This window comes from Oncorhynchus clarkii, chromosome 22 (assembly GCF_045791955.1).
Source record: "Oncorhynchus clarkii lewisi isolate Uvic-CL-2024 chromosome 22, UVic_Ocla_1.0, whole genome shotgun sequence".
NCBI classification, from domain to species: domain Eukaryota; kingdom Metazoa; phylum Chordata; class Actinopteri; order Salmoniformes; family Salmonidae; genus Oncorhynchus; species Oncorhynchus clarkii.
The window spans coordinates 41,741,050-41,759,548 of NC_092168.1; the positions used below are offsets into that span (position 1 = coordinate 41,741,050).

General features: G+C 42.8%; 1 protein-coding gene and 1 pseudogene across 2 annotated transcripts in view; one reads left to right on the forward strand and one right to left on the reverse strand.

The window, feature by feature from the left end:
• The window catches only part of LOC139380921 (rho GTPase-activating protein 15-like), a 64,409-nt gene extending 63,197 nt beyond the window's left edge, over positions 1–1,212 (reverse strand). Inside the window, exon 1 of one of the 2 annotated variants that reach the window (XM_071124088.1) lies at positions 1,079–1,169. In XM_071124088.1, the coding sequence (XP_070980189.1) occupies positions 1,079–1,092 (14 nt within the window). In that variant the 5' untranslated portion in view covers positions 1,093–1,169. Of the gene's footprint in view, positions 1–1,078 lie in introns of both variants that reach the window. The other variant, XM_071124089.1, reaches the window with a different exon arrangement.
• Positions 1,213–1,833: 621 nt separating this feature from the next.
• LOC139380944 (ADP-ribosylhydrolase ARH1-like) lies at positions 1,834–5,090 on the forward strand (annotated as a pseudogene).
• The last annotated feature ends 13,409 nt before the right edge of the window (positions 5,091–18,499 follow it).

The following is an 18,499-nucleotide window of genomic DNA, read 5'->3' on the forward strand; positions in this document are numbered from 1 at the left end:
GGGATGTTCAGATTAAAATATTGTTCAAAAATAGGTATTATCCGATTGATACGATTTCTAATGAGTCAACGGATGTAAAATGCTTTACAGAAGGCGGTTAAAGAGCTGTTTTTAGGAACATTTAAGGGCAGACACGGCGAGAAGTGTAATCTAAGCTTGAGGACTTTAGCCTCTCTTTCCGTAGTGGTTGTCTCATCACATTCTTGCTGTAATGTCTTTGTCAATGAGAAGGAAAAAACTCAGTCTGCTCAAGTTTGGGATTCTTGCTAATAATAAACAATCTACCCACTGAAAGAAGTAGAATTCGATCTAAGTACCAAGGCTCATTCAGCAAGGTCACATAGTAGTTCAGTGCTGGGTTTTAAACTAATGTGGGTTTTTTTTCAGACGTTGCACAAAGTGTCTTACAACAGGAAGCAAATCTCAACCTCCACACCCAAAATAAGTGAACAGATTAAGACGTCAACAGCTGTGTATACTGATGGTTTGCATAGACCCTAACATCTCTCCGCATCGTTGATTACAACACAAACAATTGTGTAAACATGACCATGGTAATACAAATTGTGATATTGTTATGAGGCTTATGTTGTAAAGACGTACAGTGCATAAATGTCAATTGAAAGACAGGATAGTGGATGCAGTTGTATTGATATCACAGATTTGTAGATTGTGAGTTTAACAAATTAGAAAAATCCTAAACTTCAGAAAAAAAAGAAGAAAAAATAGAGACAAAAAATGTACATTTTTGTGAAATTCAAACATTTTCAACCACCAATTCTACTTCTATCCTGTTTCAACTGCATGTAGAACACCATCTACTATGTTATAACAATTCAGGACTATAATACTCAAGAATAACACACGTATCAACAACTTTCCACCGACTAACTGCAAATAGTAAGTAAGGGCCTGATGCCATTGCCTAGGCGTTACATCTCTCTCTATAAGTCACCAATAACCCCCCCCCCCCCCCCCCCCCCCCACTAAAACTCCCAATAATGATTCAACAAATATGACAGCATCCTTCATTTTTCAAAACCACTCCATCCACACACTAAAATTCTATCGTTCTTACCTCGTCCCCGCCATCTTTCTATCAAATCAATCAGCCTCAGATCACAAAAAGAAAAGAGATAGAGAGAAAGAGTTTTACATTTAGAGGAAGTAGGTTTCATCACGTGGTGTAGTCAAACCACCATGTCTTTCACTACTGCTCCACAGTTGATGTGAACGTGTGTTACGGGTCGCAGGCCCGGCTCCCCACTTCCTGAAAGATGTCACTTGCACAGAATTAGTCTGACTGAAACTTCAACTTCAGAACTGAATAGACATTGATAACACGCGTAGATGTGAGATCTGTCCATCACACAATCTGAGAACAAGGTAGATAAGAGTGTTGGTGTACGAGTAGGTTTTTCAGCATGTTTTTAGTAACAGCTTGTTCCAAAACATATCCCTTGCCAAAAGTGCAATTTGAAAGATAATGGTACTTGTCTGAGTTTCACTACAGTTAATGTTGTCTTAATTTAAATTCCAATTGTGTTCCAGTGATCTTTTACAGATTGTTTTCGCAAGGGAGCAGCATTCTTCCATACACAATATGAATGGTTTATACTTTCCATCAAGATTTTTCCCAAAAGACGTAAAATAACTTGGTAACATTATCAAAAGAGTTACTGGGCCCCAAAACAATTGTTTGTTGATGACATTGGTTGAATCAGGAAATGACATCATTGGGGTTTTCTTGTGGTCTGGGTGATTCGCCCCTGAGAGACTTTTTTAATGAACAAAAACTAGCTATTTTACTGAACAATTCAAACTGTGGTGTTCATGGGTACCATCCTTGGTTCAGTGTTAGCACAACAACCTGTAAAGTTTTTATATGGCATATAGAGTGGGGAATAGACCGTGAGTAAAGTGTACAATCGTCAAAGAGCAATGAATTTCCCATTTACCTCCAGCAGATGGGGCAATTGCAATTTCAGAATCGCAATCCCATTGGCCTCCAATCCAGGAAGTGTTTGTCATAACTCATGTGAAAGCCTTGTTGCCTTGTATGGAGCTGAGAAACGGTGGAGACTGAGAAGGCAAAATCTAAGGTATAGAATCACATGAAGGGAACAAACGCTCAACCTACATAAGTCTCTGAGATCCACCAACAGTCCAAGGGAGCCAGTGACAGCACGAGCTCCACTTGTATTGTGTGTTCTGCAATTCTACACAAGACATTCATACCTTAACATCCTGTAACGTTGTGTCTCCCTGAATTGACCATGAATGGTTCAGTGACTCACATATGGGACAGTGTATCCTTATCTCATCTTAACAGCCTAAAAGGTATTTTGACATTTTTGCTTTATTTTAAATGTAATGCAATCTTTAACAGAAGTAATTAAACACCACCACCACTACAACCGTCATTCCAACCAGATCTCAACATTTCAGAGGAGGTTCCCCTGGTGCTGAGTGGAGCTGAGTGGAGCAAGAGACATTTGAGAATGGTGGAGCGCTCATCCATGAGGAAGTGCAGAAGATAGGAAGTCTAGAGAAGCTGAATGCCAAAGAGTTCCCGATAAGTGATGACACTGTCATGCACTTGACTGCAGCTGAAGTCCTGGTCAAGGTGGTGGAGGGGGAGAGGGCATTCTTCCCTGTGCTGTATCGAGTCTTGGTGGAGAAGTAAATTGTAAACATGGAAGACATGGATGGAAGAGTAGCAGGTTCAGTGCATTCAGAAAATATTCCAACCCCTTGACTTTTTCCAAATTTTGTTACGTTACAGCCTTTTTCTAAAATTGATTAAATAAATATAAATCCTCAGCACTCTAAACACAATACCCAATCAAGACAAAGAAAAAATAGATTAAAAAAAAACAGAAATAACCTATTTATATAAGTATTCAGACCCTTTGCTATGAGACACGAAATTGAGGTCAGGTGCATCCTGTTTCCATTGATCATCCTTGAGATGTTTCTTCAACTTGATTGGAGTCCACCTGTGATGAATTCAATTGATTTGACATGATTTGGAAAGGCACACACCTGTCTATATGAGGTCCCACAGTTGACAGTGCATGTCAGAGCAAAAACCAAGCCATGAGGTCGAAGAAATTGTTTGTAGAGCTCCAAGACAGGATTTTGTCGAGGCACAGATCTGGGAAAGGGTACCAAAAAATGTCTGCAGCATTTAAGGTCCCCAAGAACACAGTGGCCTCCATCATTCTTAAATGGAAGAAGTTTGGAACCACCAAGACTCTCCCTAGAGCTGGCTGCCCAACCAAACTAAGCAATTGGGGGAGAAGGGCCTTGGTCAGGGAGGTGACCAAGAATCCGATGTTCACTCTGACAGAGCTCTGGAGTTCCTCTGTGGAGTTGGGATAAACTTCCAGACGGACACCATCTCTGCAGTACTCTACCAATCAGGCCTTTATGGTAGAGTGGCCAGATGGAAGCCACTCCTCAATAAAAGGCACATGACAGCCCACTTGGAGTTTTCCAAAAGGCACCTAAAGACTCCCAGACCATAAGAAACAAGATTATCTAGTCTGATGAAACCAAGAAGTCTTTGGCCTGAATGCCAAGGGTAACGTCTGGAGGAAACCTGGCACCATCCCTACGGTGAAGAATGGTGGTGGAAGCATCATGCTGTGGGATGTTTTTCAGCAGCAGGGACTGGGAGACTAGTCAGGAATGAGGCAAAGATGAACAGTGCAAAGTACAGAGAAATCCTTGATGAAAACCTGCTCCAGAGCACTTAGGACCTTAGACTGGGGTGAAGGTTCACCTTCCAACAGGACAATGAAACTAAGCACACAGCCAAGACAACGCAGGAGTGGCTTCAGGACCAGTCTCTGAATATCCTTGAATGACCCAGTCAGAGTCCGGACTTGAACCCTATCGAACATCTCTGGAGAGACCTGAAAATAGCTGTACAGGATTAGAGAAACTCCCCAAATACAGGTGCGCCAAGCTTGTAGCATCATACCCAAGAAGACTCAAGGCTGTAATCGCTGCCAAAGGTGCTTCAACAAAGTACTGAGTAAAGGGTCTGAATACTTATGTAAATGTGATATTTCTGTTTTTTATTTTTAACATATTTGCTAAAATGTCAAAAACAACTTTTTGCTTTGTCATTATGGGGTATTTCATGTAGATTGATGAGGGGGGAAAAAAACAATTGAATCAATTTTAGGAGAAGGCTGTAACCTAATAAAATGTGAAAAAAGGGGGTCTGATTACCTTCCGAAGGCACTGTAGAGAGTCATAAATGCACTGTATTTTTTTCTGTTGTGTGTCATGTCTTGTTGTCACAATGTAAACAGGACACCCAAAGGAGTGTCAATGCTTCTGCACGCTGGGGCACGGCACACTTAAACAAACACGTTGATCTCCTTTCAATGCAAGAATTATACTCCCTCTCTCTCCTCTGTATTGACAGCGTTGCCAGGCGCATATGGGGAACTGAGAGGGGCATTAAGATTCCTTCTGCAGGAAGGGTGGAGGGTGTGGGGCAGCCGTGAGGACCATGTGTATTGGCCTGCACTTGAGTAGGAGCACATGCTGACAGCAGTCAGTGTGGAGAGTGGGCGTCTGACCCACCACCACAGGCCCAATGTGACATATTCCCATGAGATTGTCCCATTTATTTACACAACATTTTCTAACTACCAGGGACTACTTTGGGACTCAGTGGAGAGCCAGTTTTGGAAAAGAGAGGCATACAGAATGGGAAGAGCAAAACCCAGTTCCCAGAGCGCGACAGAGTGAAGGACAGGTAGTGTTTCTATAGGGAGGTTAGCTTCAAGGGGGTATGTGGTGCCAGTGGGCACAATGCTCCCATGATAGCTTACGACGCCCTCCTAAAGGCAGGCGACTCCTGGGTGGACTTGTCCAATCACGGCTTCTTCCACGGTGAGAACAGCGACTCCATGTCTGCGATCGCTGCTGCCTGGTGGGGCGCGCTGTTTGGCTTCAGAGGGGTGCCAGAGAGCAAATATCATAGGCTGGAGTACCGTGACAGGCTAGCCAGGCTTGGGCAGCAGCTGTATGAGCTCAGGGGAAACCCTCTTGGTACTGAGAAAGAGTGATGCAAAGTAAACCAATAGATGGTCAACTCCATTAGATTTCCTGCAGTTGATTAGTAATTTAGTAATTTATGTAATGCTTATATTTTTTCATCCCTTTATATTTATTTTTTTGATTTGTTTTAAATAATATGACTGGATGTGTAAATGTTAGTAAGGGAATAGTGATTTATCTCAAGCTGCAGTCCAACTACTGACCACATATAGAGCCATTAGCATCTACAGAATTTGCTCAAACATTTTCACTTATGGCAATAAACAAATACATTTCCAGCCTAGAATCAATCCTTCACTAACATACATAATGCTACAGTTGTTGTGCTAATGTTGTAGTATTTAAGCTATGACAGAGTGTAAAAAGGGATTGTTTGATTTCAGATTAGACTGATGTTTTTGTGTACATCTTCAACACGAAGACTGCAAGTACAGTGGTGACCAGAGGGTGGCAGTGTGACTAAACAAATCTCTCTCTCTCAAAGTATGTTTCCACACCATGAGGTTGGAATGTTACTGTGAAATTGAGAAAATTATGATAATGCCCTTTTAATGTAAGTGCAGTTTGTAAAGACCACCTGAAATGTCAGCCTTTCTTGGTGGGATGGAGGTTTGTCCTGCTAGTTTTCAGTTTTCCCCTCCTCACACCCAAAACAGAACTAGCGAAATTCTTGCTTGAGAAATTGATCTTTGCTAAGAAGCATTTTTTGTTCTTTATTCTTGACCATTGTAATTGAAAACAATCACAGTAGGGTATTTAATTGTTACCCAGAAAGTATTTGCTATTGAGTGGAAAATGGCTGCTTTGGACCTTGACGTATGCTTTCCTGTCTGCTGATAACTGAGGAGTAGCCTATGTCCTATGTCCTATGTCCTATTTCCTATGTCCTATGTCCAGTGGCGTCCTGGATGCCAAGGGAACCCAGGCTTCCCATTTATTATTATATATATATATATATATATTTTAAATACATAAAATAATGTATCTTTCATCTCTGTGTTTCATAATTTTCTTTCAATTTGCCACAGGCTAAATGTATCTCACTGGAGAAAGCATCCGAGCGAGCGAAACAGCGGCCCTCTGTCTCTGGTTGTGTAGGCCATCTATCTGATGCTGTCTGGTCAAAAAGAGAATGTAATTTTTGTTGCCCGTAGCATTGAATTCAAGGGAAGCCAGCGAGCATTTGGGCTCCCTTGATTAAAAAAATATATAAATATTAGCCAATCAGCATTGAGCTAAACTGAGTGAGCTCAACTGTGAATGGTCCTGGAACACCAAAGAGAAGTGTCAAGGGAAGACAGTTTGTAGAGCAAACAACGCAATTATCAGAACACATAGGTTGTAATATAACTTTTTTTCTGGCTTCCCAGTGATTTCACCCACACACCACTACTACCTATGTCATGGAAAAATGAGAATCATTGTTAAGGTGTTAGTCTTATTTTTGAAGACAAACTGGATAGACAACCTGAAACATGTTCCACCGAATTCCATGTCAAAAACACACACCTTACCATTATGGGTTAATTTGTAGAGTATTTTGTCATTTCTGACGTAGACACACACACACATGTAGACACACACACACACGTAGACATACACACACACACACGTAGACACACACACACACACACACACACACACGTAGACACACACACACACACACACACACACGTAGACACACACACACACGTAGACGCTCACACACACACACACACACACACACACACACACACACACACACACACACACACACACACACACACACACACACACACACACACACACACACACACACACACACACACACACACACACACACACACATCCTCCCAACACCTCCACCACCTCCCCCTAGCTTGGCAGGCTGTGTTTAACCCAACATGTCTGGAGCTGCCTGTTCACATTCCAGTGATGGTTGTGGGCTGTGTGAGTCCTGCTGGCTGCTGTAATTGGAAGCTCTTCCACCTCCAGCTCTGTTTAATGGACAGAACACACAGAACACACAGGAGACATACTCCTCAACTCACAACAGGGAGGAGACGAGCGACAGCCTCGCAGTAAATATGAGGAGTTTTGTTTCATGAAATACTGTTTCTGACACTGCAGAGGTAGTATGCTCTGGTCGATTTTCTTTAGGTTATGAAGATGTGGTGTGTCATAATCACCTGCTATTGGCGGTATTTAGGTGAACAATAAAGAGCAAACTTCATAAAGGAGGTCAAAGGGTGACTAACAAGTTGCAACAAGCTCTCCAGGACAAGCTGTCAACAACTGCTAGGGATGGGGCAGACCATACACAACATCAAACAGCCATCACCATCAGTGCAGAGTAACAGAGTTAGAAGCAGTGTTCTCAGTCTGATTTAAACTTTCATATTTATCAGATTTCCCTAAATGGTGTGTGAAAAAAATAAATCACCAGTGAAGCTCATGACTGAATCTGTGGGTAGATTGGTAGATTGGTAGTTGGAGTGTGTTTGCGCTGAGTGAAATCATAACACCAACAGGGAAGGTGTCAGTTAAGAGATAGTGACGAGCCATGTATGTCAACAGCAACACGTGTTTCCTAGAGCTCTGTGCCTTAGTCTTCCTCCTGATTGGTTGTAACACAACACAGCACTACTGGTCTTTATCAGTCACCACAGCGTCAGGCCCTCTATTAGCCGACACATTCCCCAGTAGAGTATGTCATTCTGACTCCTCTCCCACTGTCAAACTTTTATCTCTAACCCACAAGTTACAGTTTGGCCTACCCACAAGTTACAGTTTGGTCTACTCAGAAGATACAGGTTGGCCTACTCAGGAGTTACAATTTGGCTTACTCAAAAGTTATAGTTAGTTCTACTCAGAAGTTACAGTTTGGCCTCCAGTATATCTAACAAGAGCTAAGGCATAACATTGCCATTTGAGGCAGTGGAGATTGAAGAAGTTGTCTTTCTCTCTGTATATGACCATGGTTGGTAATGCAAATACAAATTGGTCAGAAGGCCTATAGATGCTGGCTTACAGAGATGGGATGTAAGAGAATGTCAGTGAGGCAGAGTGGAAATGATTGCCACCATATCATTTTTATCATGACATGTGCAATCTCCACTCTCCAACAAAAAAAGTAATTGCATGTCCCAGATCAAACAGTAGGAACATATTTGGATCGCAGTATGATTCAGCATATACTGTAATGTTTCCACAATATCGAGTGACTTAACATGCTGGATAGTTATGCGTTTTACTGTTGGCATAGTTCAGCCTATTTCAAAAGGTTTACTCCACTAGCAACGACAAATATAATGTTTATTTGGTTGCTTTAGAAAACAGTCAGACAATAGATACCATCACATCATCGATACAGTGCAGGGCATAAGACCTTTGGTTTATCATTATCAGTGTAGGACTAGTAACATAGCATGTGTTTCTGTGTTTATTGTAATTAAACCAGAAGAAGCCAAATGACCGCAAAAGTAAACTATTATGTAAATGTTACTACAATTTGAATGCCCTGATTTGTCAGAAGAAGAAACAACGCTGTTTCCATTATTATGAAGCAGTTGGACTGACTGACATCTGATTGATGTGGATGGTTCATTACCATGGAACCTACACTACTACCCCTTGATCATTTCAACAGATAATGCAGCTAGTATGTTAGCCATTATCACGTACCCACGAGCCCAACCCCCTCACCACCTCGGTCTTACAGTACAGTACCAACTACAAAAACTGAAATAACTTCTTATTCATATAGGGCAGGGCAGGGATTTGAGGAGCAGAGCGAGGACCAATGGGAGTAGGTTTACCCTCTGTAACAGCTCGGCTGAGGATTACTATGGTTTATTCATGTCCAGGGACTCTCCTAGGGACGGACACAAACCCTATCACCTCTGCCTCAGATCACACCTGACATCAGTCAGGGTTGGGACGGCCCTTCCTAGCTTTGTCCTCCTAAATCAAAGATTTGACGCAAGCGTAACGTCTGCAGTTATTGGGTTTGCTTGATTTGTTTCACTACTAAGAACACTGGACCCTCCCTAGCTAACAACTAACACTATGTACTTTGATGAAAATATGTCTCCAATGATTTACTATACTCTTTTGCCCTCAGCACAGCCTCAATCTATCTCTGCATGGGCTCCACAAGACGTTGAAAGTGTTCCACAGGGATCCTGGCCCATGTTGACTCCAACACTTCCCACAGTTATGTCAAGTTGGCTGGATGTCCTTTGGGTGGTTGGACCATTCTTGATACACACGGGAAACTGTTGAGTGTGAAAAACCCAGCACTGTTGCAGTTCTTGACACAAACCAGTGCGCCTGGCTCCCTGTTCAAAAGCACTTAAATATTCTGTGTTGCCCATTCACACTCTGAATGGCACACATACATGTTACATGTTTCATTTGTATCAAGGATTAAAAATCTTTCTTTAACCTGTCTCCTCCCTTTCATCTACACTGATTTGAAGTGGTTTTAACAAGTGACATAAATAAGGATCATGGTTTTCACCTAGTCAGTCTATGCCATAGAAAGAGCAGGTGTTCATAATGTTTTGTACACTCAGTGTAAATTAAATTGGTGTTTTTTTCCTGTGTCAATGTACTTCTGAAGCCTTTTAATATTTGGTCAAGTGGCCTTTGTCCCACCCCCTAAACAGCCTGTTAGCTCTGGACCATGTCAGCTGAAAGCTTCTCCATGGTTCATTCTGGAAAGGTCATGTTTTCCAGAGGAACCAACATTATCAGCTCTCCATTTGTTTGATGACTCCTGCCCTGTCCTTAACCCTCCCCCCAAAACAGCACAGTCTCCCTCCCCTCCTCTCCTCTGAGTCACAGGCCCTGGACGGGAAGAGAGAGGTAAGGGAAGTGGAACGAAAACTAATCACCTCGTCCAGAGGAGTTCAAAGCCAGAGGAGGGAAAAGGATTATAATTTTGGTCAGCCAGTGAGAAGTACAGAAGTACAGGCTAAACTTCCTGTGGATGTAGACACGCTAACAGAGACACGCAAACAGAGACACGCAAACAGAGACACGCAAACAGAGCATAACCCTGCCTTTATGTTCATATACTGTATAAACTTGGCGGTTTGAGCTCTTAATGCTGATAGGCTGAAAGCTGTGGTATATCAGTCCGTATACCATGATATATGGATATGACAAAACCTTTATTTTTAAAGCTCTAATTACGTTGGTAACCAGTTTATAAAAGCAATAAGGCACCTCGGGGGTTTGTGGTATATGCTTCGTACATAAGAACAGCCCTCAATTACCTCCTACCCCTGCACAATGATCTGGTACTGGTACTCCCATATATAAAGTACCAGTGAAAAGTTTGAACCCACCTACTCATTCAAGGGTTTTATTTTATTTTGACTAATTTCTATATTGTAGAACAATAGTGAAGACATTAAAACTATGAAATAACACATGGAATCATGTAGTAACCAAAAAAGTGTTAAAGAAATCAAAATATATTTGATTAAGTTGCCATCCTTTTCCTTGATGACAGCTTTGCACACTCTTGGCATTCTCTCAACCAGCTTCACGAGGTCGTCACCTGGAATGCATGTCAATTATCAGGTGTGTCTTGTTAATAGTTAATAGTGGAATTTCTTTCCTTAATGCGTATGAGCCAATCAGTTGTGTTGTGACAAGGTAGGGGTGGTATACAGAAGATAGCCCTATTTGGTAAAATACCAAGTCCATATTATGGCAAGAACAGCTCATATAAGCAAAGAGAAATGACAGTCCATCATTACTTTAAGACATGAAGGTCAGTCAATCCATCAAGCGCTATGATGAAACTGTCTCTCATGAGGACCGCCACAGGAAAGGAAGAGCCCGAGTTACCTCTACTGCAGAGGATAAGTTCATTAGAGTTACCAGCCTCACTAATTGCAGCCCAAATAAATGCTTCATAGAGTTCAAGTAACAGACACACCTCAACATCAGCTCTTCAGAGGAGAGTGAGTGAATTAGGCCTTCATGTTCCAAGTGCTGCAAAGAAATTACTACTAAAGGACACCAATAAGAAGACACTTGTTTGGGCCTAGAAACACCAGCAATTGACATTAGACTGGTGGAAATAGGGCCTTTGTTCTGATGAGTCCAATTTTGAGATTTTTGGTTCCAATCTCCGTGTCTTTTTGAGAAACAGAGTAGGTGAACGGATGATCTCTGCATATGTGGTTCCCACCGTGAAGCATGGAGGAGGAGGTGTGATTATGTGGGGGTGCTTTGCTGGTGACACCATCAATGGGCTCCTGAGTGGCACAGCAGTCTAATGCACTGCATCTCAATGCTAGAGGTGTCACTACAGACCCTGGTTTGATTCCAGGCTGTATCACAACTGGCCGTGATTGGGAGTCCCATGGGTGGCGCACAATTGTCCCAGTGTATTAACTGAGTTGCCTAGTTAAATAAAGGATATAATATATATATATATATATATTTATATGTATTTAGAATTAAAGACACACTTAACCAGCATAACTACCACAGCATTCTGCAGCGACACCTGCAGGGCCTATCTGTGTAAGAAAGTTAAAATCATGTCCATTCTAGTATTATAATTCCTTATTCTGTGTTGTAGCCTATCTGTGATGAAAGTCAATTTGACAACATTTAAAGCTCTTTGGGAGGGAACAGGATTTACATGAACCAACAGTGGAGGACAAAACGTAATCTAAGAGAAACGACTGTGTGTCACACACTGATCAACAAACAGAGGTCAGGAGGTCAACAGAAACTCTCCTGAACTAGGCTCCTATCTGCCTTAAGGTGTTTTGTTAGGCACTTAAATGTCTAGTAGTCATTGGTGGCTGTACCCTTCGTACTCTGTCATGTGAGGACAGAGGAGTAGCATGTTTAGTGGGGCTATCTGAAAATGTCATCTCTAGGTCATTTGAAAAATGTTCTCATTTGGGAGAGTTGGTGTTGTGACCTTGGCCTCGACAACGCTTAGATCAAAACCCAGATAATATGTTGATAGTCCTTAGGGGAATTTATTTGTAGATTGAACATTCAGATAAACAGATGAAATGTTCAGTTTTTTTATAAAGGGAGACCATAAAACCACTATATGAAAGACATGATTCCTGGACATGCATAATACTCGGTTTCATGCTACTAATGATGGCAGATTCTGTATAGTCCTATATCCTTATGCCAAGATCCTCCAGGCTTGTTTTTGTTTACAATGTTTTCTACTTTCAAGCTTTCCAAACCTAATAAAACATCAATGGTAGTAGTTTAAGACCAATATGTCTAAAAGTATAGACCTTCTTTTTGCTTTATTCAGCTTGGGTTTTTTGTGTGTGATGAAAACAAGTGTCTCCATGGACTCACTCTTCTTCTGTCAGACCCAGCCAGCTAATGATGCCTTGAACCGTAAATGCTAGCTGGGCCGTCAGAAACAGCAGGCAATGCCAATTATAATCCACCCTGCTGGTGCGGGGGTAACTTCAAGATGCCATTGTACACGCTGGTTAGCTACGCACACAGACTACCCTCCACCCAAACCCAAAGCAGGTCTCAGAGTTTAATCAGACTCTTAAACTTCCTCTTTAAAACTTCTTCCTGAGAACTGCAAGGTAAAGTGGGGCCAAGTTGTAAGTCATTTGCAGCAGGGCTAGGCTAGACTTCCTCTCACTATTTGGGAATCTGGAAGGTCTGGAACCCTCCGTGCACTTTGCACAAGCATCACGTTAGCAGTTTTCAAGTACATTAGTATCATTGTCCTTCACTAACACATCAGTGTGTGAGTACACCAACCTGTCTAAGAGAAATAGAATAGAAACCTGCGACAGCTACCATCGGCCAAACAACAGTAACGTTTCAGACCTAGAGTATGTTAATGCGAACATGATTTTAGTAAATCACATTCTGTAAGAGGGGCATGCCTTTTCTTTGGTCCACTTTGTCCTGAGACCGCACCCCTTTCATTCCAATGGAGAATTCCCACAACTTAGAACAACAGAAGGGAGCCCGATTTAGAGATTATGAGTGACACACACAACAGAGACACATCAAGTTTGTGACTTCAGTTGTGGGCAGCCGGAGACCTCGTCTGCCATGATTGGACCAGAACTTGGTCTGAAGGGGAAACGTTAGGGAAGAAGGATGTTTTCAGAGCAATAAAGCCTGACATGAAACTTCCTCTTGGAGCATTTCCCAACAATAAAGCAGTTAACAAGATTATACTTTATGTCTGTACTGTATGTATGTACTCATTTTACTTGCCTCACCTCTTTCCTCTCACTCTCTCCACACACACACACACACACACACACACACACACACACACACTAACGATCCAGGATCCATGTGTTATTTTCTGAAATGAAATGTAGGTCAGAAATAGAGAGCGTTTGCGCTTGATGTCACCCCTGTGTGTTAGCTCGTCAGATAAAGCAGGGGAACAGCACCTGCATAAATATGCCACCTCTTTAATCTCACTTATAGGCAAGGAGGCAGAGAGCACATCTCTTACACAGAGACATGAGAAGAGCTCACAGAGGGAAGAGAGGAGACGCGTGAAAGCTTGGGAGCTATAGCAACGTGTTTTGTGGTGCTTGGGAATCGTGACAAAAGCAGGTGTTTTTTAATAGCATATTAGTATTCAGTGAAAAACAGTCACACCCCAATAACAGGAGGACAACAACATTTTCCACATGTTCACACTAGCATGGATTTAAAGCATCTCTTCTCTCCAGCGCTGCTTCCTCCCTCGTTTCTTCAAAAAAATGATATTTGTGTCATTTTGGCAAAGCCAAGCCCTAGTATTCTCCATGACATGTTCTACTCTCTCCCCTACAGGGCACAAACAACCATGGCAACAAGCAGTGTCAAAAGGGGAATGGATGGCTTTATCAGTGACTCGACAGCGCGCGGCTCATCCCATTGGCTAGCTACACCCCACGAAGTGTGCTGCGGCTCGTGAACGTAAGCGTTCTACAAACCTTCATAGGGATTCATCCAAATGTGCAGGGACATATCGTGTCCAAAGGGGATTCCCACTGCTTTCAGCTTATCACCTCAACAGGATAACGTGCGCTGAGCTGAGCTGAGCAGTCCCCAAATCGCTGCTTAGAACTCATTGACCTACTGTCCTTTGATGGCCCAGTGACCTCATGCCCTCCCCATGTGCATGTGAGTTTACTTAACATCCATTAGCAATGTGTGTGCACTTTTTATAACCTCCCACTTGTCTTACTCCTTTGAACTCCAAAACATTCAGAAAGCCAATTGATACATTCTCTGTGATGCCTGGATGTAAAGCCATGCGATCTGTCCTTTCATTTCCCTGTTTTAAAGACACACAATGTGGCTTGGCAGAGAGACTAGCGTCCTCGAGCAGTGAGCACCACGGCCCTTTGATCACAGAGAGAGAGAGAGGGGAGCCCCCACGCTCCAATTGGACTCGCTGCAATCAGAAAGACAGGAGGATGAGGCAATCCTGGAGAATGAGGAGAAAAAACATCAGGAGCAAAAAGCAGGAGAGAGAGTTGAAAAAAGGAAGAGAGAGCTGGAGAGAGCGATAGAGAGAGTGAGACACATAGATGGAAAGACAGAGGGAGATGGAGAGCGAGAGATATAGTGGCTTGCGAAAGTATTCACCCCCCTGGCATTTTTCCTATTTTTTTGCCTTACAACCTGGAATTAAAATAGATTTTTTTAAGGGGTTTGTATCATTTGATTTACACAACATGCCTACCACTTTGAACATGCAAATGTTTGTTTTTATTGTGAAACAGAAAACATTTAAGACAAAAAAAAACTTGAGCATGCATAACTTTTCACCACCCCAAAATCAATACTTTGTAGAGCCACCTTTTGCAGCAATTACAGCTGCAAGTCTATTGGGGTAGGTCTCTATAAGCTTGGCACATCTAACGTTCCCAAAGCATGATGTTGCCACCACCATGCTTCACTGGGTGGATGGTGTTTTCAGGGTGATGAGAGGTGTTGGGTTTGCGCCAGACATAGCGTTTTCCTTGATGGCCAAAAAGCTCAATTTTATTCTCATCTGACCAGAGTACCTTCTTCCATATGTTTGGGGAGTCTCCCACATGCCTGTTGTCGAACACCAAACATGTTTGCTTATTTTTTCCTTTAAGCAATGGCTTTTTTCTCCAATCTCCACTGTGGAGCTTTGCAGGTCCTTCAGGGTTATCTTTGGTCTCTTTGTTGCCTCTCTGATTAATGTCCTCCTTGCCTGGTCCGTGAGTTTTGGTGGGTGGCCCTCTCTTGGCAGGTTTGTGGTGGTGCCATATTCTTTCCATTTTTTAATAATGGTGCTCCATGGGATGTTCAAAGTTTCTGATATTTTTTTGTAACCCAACCCTGATCTGTACTTCTCCAAAACTTTGTCCCTGACCTGTTTGGAGTGCTCCTTGGTCTTCAAGGTGCAGCTTGCTTGTTGGTGCCACTTGTTTAGTGGCGTTGCAGACTCTGGGACATTTCAGAACAGGTGTATATATACTGAGATCATGTGACAGATCATGTGACACTTAGATTGAACACAGGTGGACCTCATTTAACTAATTATGTGACTTCTGAAGATAATTGGTTGCACCAGATCTTATTTAGGGGCTTCATATCAAAGGGGGTGAATACATATGCACACACTGCTTTTCAGTTGTAATTATTATTATTATTTTTTAATTAACAAGTTATTTTTAAAATTTCAGTTCCCCAATTTGGACTACTTTGTGTATGTCCATTACATTAAATACAAATCCATTTAAATTACAGGTTGTAATGCAACAAAATAGGGAATACTTTTGCAAGGCACTGTAGATAAATGGAGAGAGAGCGATGTAGAATGGGAGAGAGATAGAGAGAGCAAGAGTGAGAAAAATAGAGCGAGAGAGAGAGAGAGAGAGAAAGAGGGAGAGATGGATAGCGAGAGTTGATGGGGAATGAGAGAGAGTGAGAGCAAGCTAGAGAGAGAGAGAGAAAGAGAGAGAGAGAGAGATGGAGAGCGAGAGAGCGAGAGATGGAATGCGAGAGAGGGAGAGATGGAGAATGGTAGAGAGAGAGATGGAGAATGTGAGAGAGAGAGCGAGAGAGAGATTGAGAGTGAGAGAGAGAGAGAGAGAGATGGAGAGCGAGAGAGCGAGAGATGGAATGCGAGAGAGGGAGAGATGGAGAATGGTAGAGAGAGAGATGGAGAATGTGAGAGAGAGAGCGAGAGAGAGATTGAGAGTGAGAGAGAGAATAGGAGAAAGAGGAAGAGAGCTAGCGAGAGAGAGAGAGATGGAGTGCGAGAGAGGGAGAGATGGAGAATGGTAGAGAGAGAGATGGAGAATGTGAGAGAGAGAGCGAGAGAGAGATTGAGAGTGAGAGATAGAGAATAGGAGAAAGAGGAAGAGAGCTAACGAGAGAGAGAGAGCGAGATGGAAAATGAGAGAGAGATAGATGGAGAATGGGGGAGAGAGAGAGAGAAAGAGAGAGATAGATGGAGAATGGGGGAGAGAGAGAGAAAGAGAGAGATAGATGGAGAATGGGGGAGAGAGAGAGAAAGAGAGAGATAGATGGAGAATGTTAGAGAGAGAGAGATGGAGAATGTGAGAGAGAGAGCGAGAGAGATATTGAGAGTGAGAGATAGAGAATAAGAGAAAGAGGAAGAGAGCTAGCGAGAGAGAGAGAGATGGAAAATGAGAGAGAGATAGATGGAGAATGGGGGAAAGAGAGAGAGAAAGAGAGATAGATGGAGAATGGGGGAAAGAGAGAGAGAAAGAGAGAGATAGATGGAGAATGGGGGAAAGAGAGAGAGAAAGAGAGAGAGACAGAGAATGGGGGAAAGAGAGAGAGAAAGAGAGAGAGAGATGGAGAATGGGGGAAAGAGAGAGAGAAAGAGAGATAGATGGAGAATGGGGGAAAGAGAGAGAGAAAGAGAGAGATATATGGAGAATGGGGGAAAGAGAGAGAGAAAGAGAGAGAGACAGAGAATGGGGGAAAGAGAGAGAGAAAGAGAGAGAAAGAGAGATGGAGAATGGGGGAAAGAGAGAGAGAAAGAGAGAGATAGATGGAGAATGGGGGAAAGAGAGAGAGAAAGAGAGATAGATGGAGAATGGGGGAAAGAGAGAGAGAAAGAGAGAGATAGATGGAGAATGGGGGAAAGAGAGAGAGAAAGAGAGATAGATGGAGAATGGGGGAAAGAGAGAGAGAAAGAGAGAGATAGATGGAGAATGGGGGAAAGAGAGAGAGAAAGAGAGAGATAGATGGAGAATGGGGGAAAGAGAGAGAGAAAGAGAGAGAGACAGAGAATGGGGGAAAGAGAGAGAGAAAGAGAGAGAGACAGAGAGATGGAGAATGGGGAAAGAGAGGGAGAAAGAGAGAGATAGATGGAGAATGGGGGAGAGAGAGAGAGAAAGAGAGAGATAGATGGAGAATGGGGGAAAGAGAGAAAGAAAGAGAGAGATAGATGGAGAATGGGGGAAAGAGAGAGAGAAAGAGAGAGATAGATGGAGAATGGGGGAGAGAGAGAGAGAAAGAGAGAGAGACAGAGAGATGGAGAATGGGGGAGAGAGAGAGAGAAAGAGAGAGAGACAGAGAGATGGAGAATGTTAGAGAGAAACAGAGAAATACAGCATAATAACAATGCAACTAGTCTCCAGCAATAAACTCTGTCTCTGTCACTGTGGGTGTAGTGCATAGGGTGGGGACTCTCCTGTGCCATTTTGGGTGTGGTCTGGAGGGTGGGGACTCTCCTCTGTCGCTGTGGGTGTAGTGCATAGGGTGTGGTCTGGAGGGTGGGGACTCATCTATGTCACTGTGGGTGTAGAGTAGAGGACCTGATTCAGCAGAAAGGACCTGATTCTGTCTCAGCCACCACAGACACATCTCTACACTTCAGGATGTAGTCATGACCACCAATGAGGAGAATCAGGGGGAGAGAGTGTGAGCTGGAACCAGAGCGGCTCATACGGTTTTGAAGTAGTCCTGTTTGGCACACCGTGCAGTCATACAAACAGACTCATCAGAAAAGCAGTCCAAGCAGGGATCTAAGAACCCACAAAAATCTGATCGGGAATAAAAAACTGAGTGATAACAAAGTTGTGAATCGTGCCATAGAAACATTTTGAATCATTCATGGAAAATTGTTGTAGGATGTTTTATTGTTACTGGTTCTAAGGCAGTGACACTGCAGTGGAAATGTAATTTCCCCTAGTATTTATTTGCTATTGATTCCTGATGCGCTGCTAGATACAAGCATTAACAGCACCACCCATTACTGCAGGTCTCTATTTCTCATAGGAGCATTAGATAACTGAGCCAGAAGGGGACTATGGGACTCCCATAATACATCTGATCCGGAAATGGACCCACATAACTCAGGAGTATATCACTCAATTGGGAGAAGGCGGCAGTCATAGGTAGCCCAGCAGGGGTATACAGATTCATAGCAAGGGGTCTCGTT